Below are 16,488 nucleotides of genomic sequence, written 5' to 3' on the forward strand. Positions count from 1 at the left end.
TTAATGACTCCAAATTTACTTCTTTCTATAGTATTTTTTCTCTATTAAAAGTTTTATTCATTTGGGCAGCCCGGGTGGCTCAGCGGTTTAACACCACCTTCGGCCCAGGGCGTGATCTTGGAGACCCGGGATCAAGTCCCACATCGGGCTCCCTGCATGGAGCCTGCTTCTCCCTCTGCCTGTGTCTCTGCCTCTCTCTCTCTCTCTCTCTCTCTCTCTCTCTCTCTATGAATAAAATCTTCAAAAAAAAAAAATTGTAGTCATCCAATAATTTTCTTAAACTACACATCATTTTGCTCAGACTCAAACTAGTATCTATTTTTTAAAACATGCTTTACCATTATTTTACTAATATTAAATTATTTGTTCTAAATAACAAGAAAATTTGCCTTCTCCTCATTGTGGGAAGCCCCCAAAATTTAAATAGGAAGTTAAATTCTAGAAATGAGGGACATCTGGGCGGCTCAGCGGTTGAACATCTGCCTTCAGCTCAGGGCATGATAGAGTTCCAGGATCAAGTCCCACATCGGGTTCCCTGCATGAAGCCTGCTTCTCCCTGTGCCTATGTCTCTGCCTCTCTGTGTGTGTGTGTGTGTGTGTGTGTGTGTGTGTCTCATGAATAAATAAATAAAATCTTTAAAAAAAATCTCTGGTACTAAATTTCTAAAATAAAAATTCTAGAAGTGAAGGAATGATACACAAAGTCTACTGTCTTTACTAAATGTAATACCCCATTTCCCGTAACAACTGTTTGTCAGATTGAAATTTTAATGCTATTCTTTGACAAGGAAATAGTGATAACCACAGCACTGCCAAACTTTAGTACTGGTATTCCTAAAGCTAGTTCCTCCACTTCTGCAGTTCCTCTCAGGAACAAAAGTTACTGGACACTTCATAAGCCAGTGGGGATGGGAAAAAAACTGGATAAAGATGAACAGAAACCAACCTTTCAGAATAAAACAACCTCACAGTCACAAAACACAGATATACATATCTCCAAAACTAAACTAAAAAGTCTTGGTTTCCATATTCGTACAGTTCTTAAGTATTCTCATCTCAAATTTACAGTGCCTGACCATTCTTTATGGTCAACAGATATTTTATCATCCTGAAATTTATTATTACAGGCAGTCAACTGATTTTTTTTAAGATTTTATTTATTTATTCATGAAAGACACACACAGAGAGAGAGGGGGGGGGGCAGACACAGGCAGAGGGAGAAGCAGGCTCCATGCAGGGAGCCCGATGTGGGACTCGATCCCGGGTCTCCAGGACCACGCCCTGGGCCTAAGGCAGGCACTAAACTGAGACCCATCCAGGGATCCCCGCAGTCAACTGATATTAAAACATTCTCTATGATAACTTACATTCTCTGTAAAGTGAAAAATTCAGGTGTGTTGTCCCTATTGCCAAATCAAGGCAATGATGTTCAGTTTTCTTTCCTTTATTCAGCTCTATTAACCTCCTGCACTGGAACATGCTTGGGTTTGTGATGCACTCTTCTGATGACAAAATGTGAACATACCAGTGAACCAGCATATTCTCCTGGGTGCCTAGTCAACCTTTGTATCTCAGTTCAAATGTCAATTGCTCTGGGTAGTCTTTCCAGATCCCACTCACCCCATCTTGTTGTTGTAACTCTCTTAACCTCCTGGACTTGACCTTTGTAGCACTTACCACAACTTTAACTAAATAATTAATGATAATAGATCCACTGCTTAATGCTCCTTATTTCCATAATTTTGCAAGTGGGAAGAAGTCGGAGGCTCTTTCTGCCAGGTTATGCTCCATATTTATGCCAGGATCCTGCAGACATGTGGTGTTAACAAATATATATAGTGAATGACAAAATTAATGCTTTAATGAAGCTGGTCTTCGGAAAACTGCAGAAAGAAGCAGAACAATTTAGAGACCCACTTAGGAGGTACCAAACTCAACAACAAATGAAAAAAATAGGACAAACAATATGAGCCATCCATGGACTAAGTGTTTTCCATATATCATCTTACTTGACCTTCACAAGAACTTTTTTTTTTTTAAGATTTTATTTATTTATTCATGAGAGACACAGAGAGAGAGAGGCAGACTCACAGGCAGAGGGAGAAGCAGGCCCCCCACAGGGAGCCCGATGTGGGACTCTATCCTAGGACTCTGGGATCACGCTGTGGGCCAAGGGCTGGCTGGGCTGAACCCCTGAGCCACCCAGGTGTCCCCCTTCAAAAAAATTCTTAAAGGTAAATGTTTTTATCCCCATTTTAAACCTGAGGAAACCAAGGCACGGAGAAATTAACTTTTACAGCGTTCTAAAGAGAGGGTTAGAAATCATGCCTTTCTGACTCCCAAGCTAATTCTCTCTTTCCTTCTCATTAATTAATTTTATTTTTATATTTTGTACTCCTCTACATGTGTATTTCTTACTTTCAGTAAAGATCATTTGTTTCATATAGAACTTAATGTACGATAATGCTTAAATTCTAACACGATGTGTAATAATTTTATATAAATACAGCTTTGTATAAAAGAAGAGAAAAAGGGGAACACTGATTATTCAATATTCAACGTATATACTGCTTTATAAATGGAGAGCTGTTAAAACTGCCTTAGTATAAGATAATAGTACCTTGGGCCCAGAGCGCTGGATGTGGAATTTATTTGATATGTAAACATAAAGGGAAAAAAGCTGATACAAGAAATTTTATCTAATCCCATATATTAAATCTTAAAATGATTTATTGCTAATAATTAGTATCCTTAATATAGAGAAATATGAGAGAAACTTCTTGGAGTCTTTAACATTTTTAAAGAATGTAAAATACCTTCATTATGTCCATTTCTTTTTAAGCCTTCACAAATAGAATGTCTAACCTATTTTACGGTTTTAAAATCTACTATTACCACATGCAATCTTGTGCCTTAGCCCTTTAAGGAGGATGTAACATGAAAATTCCTTAAAAAAAAACAACTACCTATTACATTTTCTTGAAATATAAACTTGCAAGTACAGGTATTCTACACTAATGAGCTTTACCATTTTATTTTACCTCATGGATACTTTTAGAGAGAAAGAACCCCCTGTACTCTCCATGATTTACAAATGAAACAGACCTAGAGAAGTTATAGGGCCAGTGTGATGAGCCACACAGTGACACCACCATGCCTAAAATCAGAAACAAGAACACTCAAATGCAAGACTGAGAAATTCCTTAATAAAAGGCAGCAAATGCTTTAAACCAGCCATGTCACTTTGGACACGTCACTTCAATTCTCAAAAACGTAATTTATTTTAATTTTTACTTTATTGTGGTAAGAACATTTCACATGAGATCCACCCTCTTAACAAGTTTTTAAATGTACAAAACAGGGATCCCTGGGTGGCGCAGCGGTTTGGCGCCTGCCTTTGGCCCAGGGCGTGATCCTGGAGACCCGGGATCGAATCCCACGTCGGGCTCCCGGTGCATGGAGCCTGCTTCTCCCTCTGCCTGTGTCTCTGCCTCTCTCTCTCACTGTGTGCCTATCGTAAATAAATAAAAATTCAAAAAAAATATTAAAAAAAAAAAAGTTTAAATGTACAAAACAGTATTTTCACTAGGGTTAGCAATATTGTACAGCTGTTTAGATCTTCCTCATCTTATATTAACTAAAATCTTATATCCACTAATCAGCAAATGGGGAGTTGCTAATCAACAATTTAATATTTATTTTGAGGAAACAAAGTGTGCTAGAGCATGCCTTTTAAGATTCTTTCTATGCCTTTACTATTTTATATGCAGGTACAGAGCAATTTTCAATGGTACTTGAACTTCTCTTGCAACAGTAACTTCAAAAACTGCTTTCATGTTCAATTGTTTCTTCTAGGTCCATAAAGCACATTCATGCAGTTATATATTCATTTATTAATCAAGCTTCAAACTCTGCCCTATAAATATGTTCTGGTGCAGAGTTAAAGAAAATGTAGAAAGTAAGGGAAGAACTGATCACCAATCTGACTGCTAGAAATGTACCTTACATTCACATCTTTGCAACTGGATGCAGAAGTCACAAAGATGATATTTAAAGTAGAACTGTTAGTTCTTTTGACCAAAGAATGAACTACTGAAATCAAACTCAATACGTATTGCCATCGCTGTAAAAATTATAAAAAGGTGCATTACACACCTGCTGTTTTCTTCTTCCATTCTACTTAGAGCTACTGAACACCTCGTATTTTATACCTCACTCGTTCTTATGGGCAGATCTTTAATTGAACTTACACCAAGCAAAACTTGAGTTCACAGGTGGTTCAGTAAGTTGAGTGTCTGCCTTGGGCCTGGGTCGTGATCCCTGAGTCCTGGGGATTGAGCCTCACTCTAGACTGAGTGCTGAGCAGGGAGCCTGCTTCTCCCTCTACCTCTGCCCCTTCCCCTGCTCATGCTCCTGCTCTCTCTCTCAAATAAATAAATATTTTTTTAAAAAAACTAATTATGAGCCACAATGTTTTGCTTACTTTTCTTTCCTGACCTCTTTATCCTTTTACAAAGTTCATTTACTTTAAATGTTTGCTGATAAAATTTATCTCTACTTTTCATACTTAAATTTTTAAAAAGCCCAAACCAAGCCCTCCAATGTTCTTGTTCCATATGGGTTTGGTAGAGGAGAGCTTTGTAAACCAGTTGATGTTTTAGATGAGCTTAAGAGAAAAGAGACTTCTTTAGAGCAGAGAACAAAACTAAGAAAGATTATGGGAATATAAACTGGATGGTGAACCTCTTAATTCTTCATAAATCAATTTCATTGTGTGGTTTTGTTTTAATATTATGTTAAATTCAAAGACATTAGGCACAGTCCTATTTAAATGTTAATAGCCAATAAATTTCATTTTTATTACTATTTTACTGATCTCAGCTTTTATGCATTGGTATACATAAGTTAGTAATTCCTAAAAACTATCAAATAGTAAGTTACTAACTTTACTAAGTATATAATAACCTAGAGTTAGTAATGACTAATTATACATAAATAAGAGTTAAAAATTCTTACAAAATTGTTTCTAGAAATAGTAAATAGAAAAATATGACAACCCACATGAATCAGGAAATGTTTAAGTAAATCATACTCTTTCATTCTATGAAATATTGTACAATATTAAAAATGCTTTCCAAAAAAATGAATGGCATTGGGAAATTAGAATTACATAAACTGTATATATAGCTTATCTTCAGTTCTACTAAAATAAACACACATACACATAAAATATAGATAATATGTAGATCATGTGGATAATCAAGCTAAAATATGTATGGAATAATGTCAGTAAACATTGAGATGTACCAGTATGATATATGGGGTGATTTCTATTTTGACTATGTATCTCTATATTTCATCAGCATTCAATATGAGCAAGTACTATAATCAGAAAAGAAAAAAAAAAACTTTTAAAAATATATTCATTCAGAATTTAGAATGAGCTGCATTGGGAAAAATGAATGAAAATCAAAATTCAGCTATTACGGGCACCCAAGAGAATCAGAAGAGATTACATACATGATGAACACTGGGATAACAGTAAAAATTCCAGAAGAACATCTACCAAGCTAAAAGAGAGTAGCAGGAAAGGAAGTTAACACAGTGAGGCTCCTCAACCAAAGCAGATAGACCAGCAAACCATCATCTGATAAAGGTACAACAGTCCCTCATACAAATAGTTCATTCATTTGTAATGAAGTATGTTAATTTCTCATTTACAAACTAATGCTTTCATACCTCATTACTTTTGTATTGTTGCATTATCTCAACACTATCTATATTCAAGGAAGAAAACACCCATACACACCACTGCAATCTCATTTACTATCATCTATTACTCAAAAAAGGTCTCATTCATTGTAAAATGTCTGTTCAGAGGCTCTAAGCAAATTTCATCTCTAAACACTACTGTCTGCAGCCCAACAGGCTATTTCACCATGATTCGATCACACATTTAATCAAATGCACCAAAAAAAGAAAAAGTTTGCTTAATAATGTCAAATCAGAAAAATACAATGTTGACAGCCTACTAATTTTTAGTGCTCTTTCTTCTTCAAGGATATGCAACAATAAGGAAGGTACATGGGAGTTCTTCTAATTAAGTTCTATACTAACCTTTAAAAATTCTCCCAAATTATCTTCGTATGTTGCTATTTATATTGAGTTGGTACTTAAAAAAATGAAAAGTCAATACAACTTTCCATTTTGAATGAATGAATGAATTAATTAAGTAAGTAAGTAGGTTACCCAACTTCTACAAAAAAATGAAAAGTCAATACAACTTTCCATTTTGAATGAATGAATGAATTAATTAATTAAGTAAGTAGGTTACCCAACTTCTACAAAAAATACTTCTACAAAAAATAAAAGCATCATTTTATTTGTGCTGGTCAAGTGTCAGCATTAAACACTACCCAAACCCCAGTTTTTGTAATAATGGATCCATTATTTTGAAAAATGCCTGTCATTTGATTAACATTATTATTGGATAGATTGAAGTATATTTTCATTGGATTCCTTAGACAGCTAATAAATTATTTGAAATGTTCTACTTGATGTGCTTTTGAATATTCTGCTTCTAAACATAAGGTTTACTTGAATAAACCTTATAAATATATATTCCCATCAATAGCGTGACATAACAAGTATACCAGCAAGTATAAAACAATCTGATGTCTCAAATGGATAGATTCATATCTGCAAACCCATCTTTTATCCTTTTACTTCTATCTGCATTTCTTTTATGATGTCTTTATTCCCATGCCATAAGTTCTTGTTTCTTCAGTTTCTTCTGGGATAATTTCTTCTCTGCGCAGCCTTCACTTTTGGTTTTGGAACTTTTGTTCCCTTTCAGTAAAGACCCTCGTAATGCGGCTTGTGGAGCTCAAACATAAGTCAATCTAACCATGAACTACTGCGTCCAATGGCACATCTTGGGAGCTCTATTCACCTGAATATGCTCAATGCCTAAATAATCTGCATTTAAACCTGCACTTACATTTAAGATCAGTATTCCTACGCATTTTTAAGCACATGTAGCAAAAATTCAGCACTCCATGTGCCACCAAACTTGTGTCCGGTGCCCCTGTTTGGAATCATACAATGGCAACTCTACCATCATATGACAGAATGATGTAAGTTGCTTAAAGTAACATCTTTCAAATACTTGGTAGCTTTACAGATATGCATAGCCTTGAAACTCAGGCAGTTTCACAGGTGTTCTTGAACCTGAAGATTTGAATTCCTTGATCTGCATGTGTTTTTGGGCCAAGGAAGTAGGGAAGCATTTTCCAAAATGACCTTGGCCACATACAGGCAGAGAATAAAACCCATTTTTAATGGTTTTCCTAGCCAGTTCTCCTCACGTCCGATCTGTCTCAGTTAACAAAAGATCATCACAGGGGACATTCAGGTTTTAACTGCCTTTTTCTGTGCACAGGTTCCCTCTTTCAATGGAGTCTTTCCTTCTTCAAGCTAACTATCTATCTGTCCACAGAGGACCTACAACATCCTCCCTGACTCCAGTAAACTGGAGATAGGAGACTGATCTAAAGCCGGATACCAAGAATTTAGACTGTGGTCAGTGGGAAAGGATCCAGTAGGCAGAGACAAGGAGAAGTGGTAACTAGGGATGCCTGGTTGGCTCAGCAGTTGAGCACCTGCCTTCGGCTCAGGGCGTGATTCCGGGATCTGGGATCGAGTCCTGCATCGGGCTCCCTGCATGGAGCCGGCTTCTCCCTCTACCTGTGTCTCTGCCTCTGTGTGTCTCTCATGAATAAATAAAATCTTTAAAAAAAAAAAAAAAGGTAGGGGCATCCAACTGGAGCATAAATCCTAGTGGTAATTCAAGTGCTATTTTTTTTTTCCTGATGCCTAGGTAAACCTCCATTCTTCCCTAAAATTCTTTAAGTGAGGAACACAATAATCTCGAATAAATTAATCATTTCAGCCTAAAGCTAGCTGGAGGGGTCTTTGCAATTAACAGAGATAATGAATACGTTCATTTTACTAAATCTTGTAAGTTGAATTTAGGTCCATAAGATAATTGAAATGTTATAAACATGCAGCATTTTGAGATGATTTAAATAATATTTAACGGTCACACATAAAAGTTTTTGAAAATGAAAGTGAAATTTAACTAAAAATACCTATAACTCACAAAATGATTGTGTATTGTTCTAAAACGGTTGCCTAAGCTGTTCTTTGAAAGTCAACTACAGTTAATAAAATGATTAAAACTCAATAGACAAATTCAGCTGAACAGTTAAAGCCAATATAAAGAAGACAGGCTATAGATAAGCACATGTTAACACAAAACTATTTCTCAATAGACTCTTTGTCCACTCCTTGAAGTCATGATCAGTATTCTGAGTCAAGGTTCAAACAACAACCATCAGCCACTGACGAATCAAGAACACTGAAAATTTGGGAAAAAAAAAAAAAAACAGAAGACATAAATATAAACCAGTTGAGCCTTCCATTCTTGCCAGAAATAAAATCTCATACAAAAAAGATGACCATCAGTCAGGACCATTTACTCTTATCCAAAAGTATTTGGAAGAGCTTTGAGCAGAGGAAAAGGGGGGGAAAAATACCAAAACAAAACAAAAACAGGAGACTGTTGAAAAACTTCTTACAGGGTCAGCTGTCAATGGAATGCATTTTAGTATTCAGGTTACCCACCCATGCAGAACATCAAAAACTGGGCTTGAGTCTCTCCCCTATTCTCACAGGCTCAGGCTACCGTGGAGCCACTGGGGCTGTCTTGAATAGTAACACACTCTGCCTCTGCGGGACACATAAACACCAACACAAGCTGATCAAACAGAAGGGGGTGTCGTTTCTACTTGGCTTTCATTTTCTTGAGTCATACTTTAAAACACTTAATTCTGGTACAATTGAGCAACTCAGCTGTCCAATGCGCAGCTTATTTTTTCATTCATTTTTACCACCTACCATGTTGTTGTATAGTCTTTCCGCTTTAACATAAATGCTGGATAATCATAGGTAGAAGGCACACATCTTAATAAACTTCTTTTCCTGGCAATCGTCACTGACCTACAGATGTCAATTCTAAAATTTGGACTTATTTATGACCCTTTCAATGCTTGCGGTCTTTAAAGCAATCCTGGGATTTGAATTTTAAGAGTTCAGCTACATTTATCGCAAGCTTAGGATGACTTGAACTTGAGGATTATGCATCTTTTAAAAGTACGGAAGTCCGCAAATCGTGGAAGTTTATGACGACTTGATTTGGTTACAACATTGTAGGAAATTCTGATGCAGTTGAAGCTTAAAGAGCTGCTGATGCCATGTGAAAAGATGATCAAGAGTTTAATTTAAAATGTCTTCAGTTAAATTGCTACTTTCATTTTATACGTGATTTAAAGTCAATCTTCAGACACAGCACTTGGTGGCTGTCAAAAATATTTTCCTGTCAGGATTATATGATTTTTGGTGGGGAATCAGTAACAGAGTATAACATTTTAGGATTAGTAAGAAAAACTCAAAAATAGGTACTTAACAAAAGGTTAAAAAAGAAGAGAGGGAAGGACTCCTAGGTGGCTCAGCGGGTGATCCTGGAGTTCCAGGATCGAATCCCACACGGGGCTTCCTGCATGGAGCGGAGCCTGCTTCTCCCTCTGCCTGTGTCTCTGCCTCTCTGTGTGTGTGTGTGTGTCTCATTAATAGATATATAAAATCTAAAAAAAAAAAAAAAGAAGAAGAAGAAAGGGAAAGAACATGGGAAACACAAGACATGTGAAACCTCAATTGCTTCAGAAAATGCTATTGATTTTCATTGCTCAACAAGAACTCTTCAATTAAGAAAATGATATTTGATTTAGCTAAATTTTCTTACTAATGGTACTTCAGGACATTTCTAATGATACTGTAACTAGTAGTAATAGGGGCCACTCATTAAATGCTCACTCTATCAGCTATTTTTCTATTTACCTCCTCCCCAAACCAGCCAAGTAGCTTTTAGTACTTTCATTTTACAGATAGAAATGATGGAGCTAGAAAGTTGGAGAACTGGGACTGTATTCAAGTGCCTCTTGTTCCAAAGGCCATTTCTGAGAAGTTCATAATTAAGGACAGTGCCCATCTAAGGAGTATAATTTAGTTTCTACAATACTTGCTCAGGATTAACCAAAGTGGAGAAGAGAGGTATTGCAATACAAATTTCATAGTGGCAGTCCAAGGTCAGAAATTACACTAGCCATGTAATATACCCCCCCAAATATATATAATATATAAATAATATACCTCTAAAGTTTTCACACAGATGTCAAAGTGCCATTCAGAAGTATTACAGTTCTCACAGTTAAGCTTTAGCATCCAGTAAAACCAATCCCTTTGTGGGGCCTCCCTTACTCATTAGGCATATTCCAACTCACAAACAAACTGAACTACACCATGTAATTACCCCAACGATCCTTTTCACTGAAAATGGCCTGTTGTGGTACTTGGATAGTGATTAACAGACTAAGAGTGCAGTGAGTCGTCTTGATATCACTTCAGAAAAGTGATTTCCTCCCTAATAATTCCCAAGATACATAAATATTCAATTAGGGTCTTTGAAATCTTGTTTTAATTGGGCATTCATTCTCTACCCAACTTCAAACTTAGGCCAAGCCAAGAAAGGCACTTTATTAGTTCTTACTATAAAAAAAAAAAAAAAAAAAAGAATCCCCATAACTCTTCATGAGTTTTAAAGTGGGAGGGTAAAATAAAGCCACGATTATCTTTTATATGAAATTTTCAAATTTAACAGCATTTTAAAACATCCTGTAAAGCAATGAGGTAAAACATAATTGCGTATCTGAATCACACGGGAAGTTGACTAAAGTTTCCTGGTACCCTCCCGAGACTTAGTAAAAATAATGATGACAGTAGCAAATACTTGCACCTCTATTATTATGTGCCTAGAACTGTTTCAAACACTTTGCCTGTATTTTCCCTTTAAATCTTCCTAAAAATCTATGAATCAGGAACAACTGTATGCCCATTAAAATATATCAGGAAACTGAGGCAATAGAGAGACCCACTATCTTACCCAAAGTCAAATAATTTATCAAACCTGGGCAAACATACCACAGAGTCCCTCCTCTTCACCACCACACCATTCTGTCTCTCCAGATATAAGAATATTAACACCTGGAGCCCAGATTTTAAATATTTCCAGTAGCTCCTCTGCTACTGTCAGCAAATCAGGCTGGAGACCTGCATTTTTAAAGTTTCTATTTCAGTAACTGGGGACCAACAAAAAACTAAAAACAAGCTTTCTACAACTGGAAAGAGAATACTGAAAATGTCAAGTAATAAAATATCCAACCTACTTGTGTCTTTTTAAAGCTAGAACAGTCTACTTATTTTCTTATTCTGATGACTCCTTATATGGTCAGATGGGGTGACACTTGTTAAGTACAAGGAGACAGATCTTGCAGAAGTCAACATCAGCAGTTCTCAGACTCTGGTCCCAGGACCCTTTCAGATGCTTAAAAACTGATGACCTAAAGCAACTTTTGACTATGTTGGTGATAGCTATCAATATTCATGAGCTAATAGTTAAGCTGGGAAAATCTTAAAACACAAGAATATACACACACATGCCATATGCCATCTCAGCAATGATGTCATCACAGATCATGTGCCTTCCGGAAAGCTCCATGGTACACACTCATAAAAGCAGAGGAGAATAAAAGGCAGATAACATCACAGCATTGTGACAAAAATGCCTTTATATACTCTCTGAAAGGGTCTCAGGGACCCACATGTTCCCCCTGAATTCACTTTGAGAAGAGAGAACTACCTGTGCTAAAAAACAAAAAATAAATAAAAAATAAAAATAAATGACCCACAAGTTTCATTGGAAAGAAACATTCAGTTTGGGGGATTTAATTTTCTATCTCAAATAATCTTCCCAATAAACAGAATTACCACCAACATCATTCCATTCAGATTCTTGAACAATATGGACCAAATGTTAACTTCTTCAAATATGTATATATATTCACTACTATGAAGAAATAGATCAATATTAAACTAAATTCTTGTTTTAACTGTCAATAAGACATAAGCAAGACATAAATTATTAAGATCTATAGAATCTCTATGATCAAATATAAGAACTCTCTCCCTCCTCACCCGTTCCCTATTACAATTAATTCTGGAGTATGATGGCTAATTTTTTAATGTATTTGTTAGTACATGAGCACACTTCACAGTTCTAAGAAAAATGTCATACCTGGTTATTTATGCAGTAGTAGAATTAATTTTATGGGGCCACACAGACACTCAGACAGAATGACATTAAAAGGTTCTGGGGGGATATATGCACATCTTAGGACTCATAAATACTATCTAGAGGTATGCTCACAAGACTTTATCAAGCTGGCCAATAAACAGCAACACCAAAATCATAATGAATGAGAAATCTGGATTTTTCTGCCCATTGATAAACCACACACACACACACACACACACACACACAAACACACACACACACAAATGGAGATAACAAAGGGGAAATATCAGGAGAACCTTACATACATTTGAATGTTTTACTTTATATTTTATTGTAAAATATTCTATAAAGAAATACATTTGCATCAAAGACCTAAATGCAATAACAGCCTAAGTGTAAATATGTCCTTGAAGGCAAACAAAGGCTAAATTACAATATAGCCTCTCACTTTAGGGTTTCTCCCTACGTGAACAAATTCACATTTGAATGGAATGCAAATCTAAGAAATCTAAGGGAAAACAGCCATTTGCAAAACTTAAGGAAAGATCACCTCCCTCTAATTCCCCACTGCTCTAGCCATCTACACCATGCTAAATTAAGGCTGCACTTCATTTCTCAAAAATTGCTCTTTGTTCTTAAATACAAAAATCAATCAGTTTTCCTTGCTGATTTCTGGGCAAAAATGCCCCACTTGTAATAGTAACTGTCACTCCTACTTGGCAGCCCTTTTCAGAGAGTTTCAACTGGCGGTTAAAGTACCCCAAATGAAATCTGAAAAAAAAAACAATGGAGTTTAGCATTCTATTATTTGACTAACTTCATTCCTTTTGCTTTTGTAGCATTTTTAAATCTCCTATTCAGGATTTCCTAGGCTACAGCACACCGAAGAATCAAAGGTAAATCCAGACCATAAAAAAATTTGTCTTTCTTAATTACTAGAAACAATGCCAGCCCAGTAGCTGGAGCCAGTACGGTTCACACTTGCTATTATTCCCCGTGGAAAGGAATATTTAAATCTCCAAACTGTAAGATCATTAAGAAACCCTTCCATTCATATTTTTGAGGAGAGCTCTCAATCTGAAGGATAATCACACCAAGCCACTTAAAATGAGACATCAAAAGCATTTACTCATCAGGCAAATCACATGCTGGTTTATCACTCTTCAGGCCAGGGATGCCCGATTCAGCCTAAGAGGTCTAAGAAAAATATTTAAATAGTTCACATAAACCTTTATACTAATCATTCCTCCCATCCCGAGTTTATAGAAATAGTCCAGGCAACCATATACGCCGACGGAGCAGGTTATTGAATATTTAGAGATAGAGAAGTGCTATGGAATGGCATTCAAGCGCTCTGACACATTCACCTTCAGCTAAAGACAGCACAATACAGTGACAGACACAGTTCTAATGACATCAGGACCTGTGGAATGTAGGACTGCTAGGAAACACATGCTGCTAGGAAACAAAGAACAGATCTGATCAAATCTTCTTAATGTAAGGACTGGGAATCGTGATTAGATCTTCCAAAATGAGAGGACAAGTGTTCTTTAATCTTCGGAAATATTTACAAGTGTAGAGATTGTGACACATACCCTCTAGAAATGAAACAAATATATGAAGCTGGGTTCTCATACATTAAATCACAATTCTCTAAGTTTTCTATTAAGATGACAGCCACTGGCAATAGCGCATAAAAACACAACTTAATCAAAACCAGGCATCAATGATTCTGTATTCCTTTTTTTTTTTCCAACCCAAGCTTTTTCAAGAAGTCAACATCTTAAAAAAAAAAAAAAAAAGAAAGAAAGAAATCTAGAAATAATAGTACCCTTTTACATTTACGGTGCTGTACTTTTAAAAGCAAAACAACAGAGTCGTTTGCACCAAACACCAAAGCACTGAGAGCTAATCTACAACTGAGGAATTTAAGAGCTTTTAATCATTGAAACTGGAAAGCAATTTAGCTTTTTAACTTTTCAAAAACTGTTTATCTTTGTGCATTTTTTTAACCCTTTGTACATTGATCACCTCCCCCCCCAAAAAAAAAATGGGAGTGAAACAAGGCTGAGAGATATTTCAACGCAAACATCCTTTTGGCTCCTATATAAATTATCTGAAAACCTCTTGGTGATGCTATAAAAGAACTGACAATTCTATGTGTAATCCACATAGAGACAAACAAACTGGGTCCCAGAACTCCGGGTCATTTAGTGCCATGACGGACTGGGGAGAAAAAAAAACCTATCAGGGAAATCTGGCTAAAATCTGTTTAATCTCATAGGGAAATGAAAAACACGCCCCAAGTGAAAAATCACTCAAGAAGTGTTTGTTTCTCTGCAGATTCTTACAACGACATTCTTCAGCTCGGGTTGACGGCCCAGATGACACGAAATTAGCAGCCCGCACGTTTACTTGGGGGCAAAACGCAGAAGGCAGTTTTTTCCCTTCCTGCCAGAGTCTACGCGTCCCCTCATTCCCCCGGCAGCTGGCTGGAAGGATGCAGCAGCGGAGGCGCAGGGAGGCTTCTACTTCCTAGTGGGTGATCCACCCAGGAAAGTGCACACAGCAGACCCCGCCGGGGTCGGCTTGCAAGGGGCTGTGTCCGGGCTGCCTACACCCTAGTGTACAACGTGCTCCGACTACCGCGGGCGGGCGGGCTCGCACGCGGCACAGGGGGGAGACACCCAGGGGCGCCGCGCACACTCCACTGCGCCCAATCGCTACGGCCGCCCGGGCCGCAAATTAAGCGGCGCACGTTTCCATCGGAGTGAGGGGAGTGACCTGGGGATCCCAGGGCCCAGGGGTGATGCTGGCTTGGCCCGGGGAGCTCCAGCGGCCGGCGCAGGACCGCTCAGCCCCGCGGGCCCCTGGGGGCCGATGTGGGGCGCGTCGGGCGCTGCACCAGACACGCGCCGCGCGCAGCTCGCGGAAGGGCCGGTTCCTCGCGGGGCGGGGGGGGGGGGCCCGGGGAGGGCCCCTCGGCCTCCACCCGCCAGATCCTCCAGGGAAGCGGACCCCAGGCGATTTCCATGAGCGGGCTGGGCTCCAGCGGCATCAGCTCCAGCACCCCCCCCCCGCGCCCCCCGACCTCTCCCGGCCGAGCCCGGAGCGCGCAGGAACGCGGACACGGCCACGCACACGCCCGCCGCCCTGCAGGCTGACCCCGGCCGCGGAGGTCGCCCCCGGCCCCGCATACACACCCGCCGCCCTGCAGCCGGGGGCCCGGCACGCTCAGGGGGCCAGAGGCGGGGGCGGGGGGCAGCGACGCGCGGCTGCAGCTCCCGCAGGGGGCTCCCGGGCGCCTGCCCTCCTACCTGTAACCCCGCCGGCCGCCCGGCGGCCCGGACGCGTGCAGCACCGTCCCCCGCCCCGGGCCACCCACCCCGGCAGCTGCCTCCTGCAGCCAAAACCGCCTCACAAAGCCTGGCCAAGCAGCTCCCAGCCAAACTGCCGCGAAGGGGACCCAGCGGGCGGGGTGCGGAGAGGCAGCGGGGCTCGACGAGTCCGGGGCGCGACCCGGGCGCACGCGGGCCCCGCGCACGGGCCAGACGGGCGTCCGGGGAGGATGGCGGGGGGCTCGGGGGGCTCGGGGGGCCCCGAGCCCAGCTCTCACCGGGTCCCTGTCGGCTCTGCAGCCCGCTCCCGCCGGCGGCGGCGCCCGCTCCGGGCCGATGGGGAGAAGGCGCCCCCTGGTCTGCGTGCAGCCCCCGCCACGGGATGACACTGGCGTGAGACAGGAGGGAAAATTCTCGCGGTGGAGACCCCAGGTCCTATTCCCAGCTGCTGCGCTGCGAACGCGCCGGGGCGGCTCGCCCCCTTCATCCCTCTCGGCCGCCAAGTCGCCCAATTGCCGGAAAAACCCCGACCCGGTGCCAAAGCCCAGCGCCCACCAGCCAGGGGGCTCCCTTCCCACCGCGCATCACGCTCGGATGAGTGTGTGTGTGCAGGCGAGGGGGTGAGTGGGGGGGCGGGCGGGGGCGGGGGCGGGTGCGGGCATCCCGCGCCCCCTCGGTCGCCCGCCCCGCGGACGCCGCCGCCCGCGCCGGGCCGGGGCCGCCACTATTAGCAAGAGTGAGAAGAATAAATTACCTTTTGCAACCGCCGGTCCCGGAGATCGTCCCATCAGCCGCTCAACAACCTGCAGCCGGGTGCGGAGTCCACAATCCAGCCATGGAGCCCGGGGCAAACAGACCGGCCGGCCCGGGAGCAGACACCCCACCGCCCGCGGCAAAGGA

General features: G+C 40.4%; 1 protein-coding gene across 1 annotated transcript; it reads left to right on the forward strand.

Annotated features, from left to right (window-relative positions):
- Window positions 1-15,059: 15,059 nt before the first annotated feature.
- LOC129519341 (translation initiation factor IF-2-like) lies at window positions 15,060-15,974 on the forward strand. The gene has a single exon (XM_055339769.1). It carries the CDS (start codon window positions 15,060-15,062, stop codon window positions 15,972-15,974), a length of 915 nt encoding a protein of 304 aa, XP_055195744.1.
- The last annotated feature ends 514 nt before the right edge of the window (window positions 15,975-16,488 follow it).

The sequence above is a fragment of the Nyctereutes procyonoides genome, unplaced genomic scaffold, assembly GCF_905146905.1.
Source record: "Nyctereutes procyonoides isolate TBG_1078 unplaced genomic scaffold, NYPRO_anot_genome, whole genome shotgun sequence".
Taxonomy (NCBI): domain Eukaryota; kingdom Metazoa; phylum Chordata; class Mammalia; order Carnivora; family Canidae; genus Nyctereutes; species Nyctereutes procyonoides.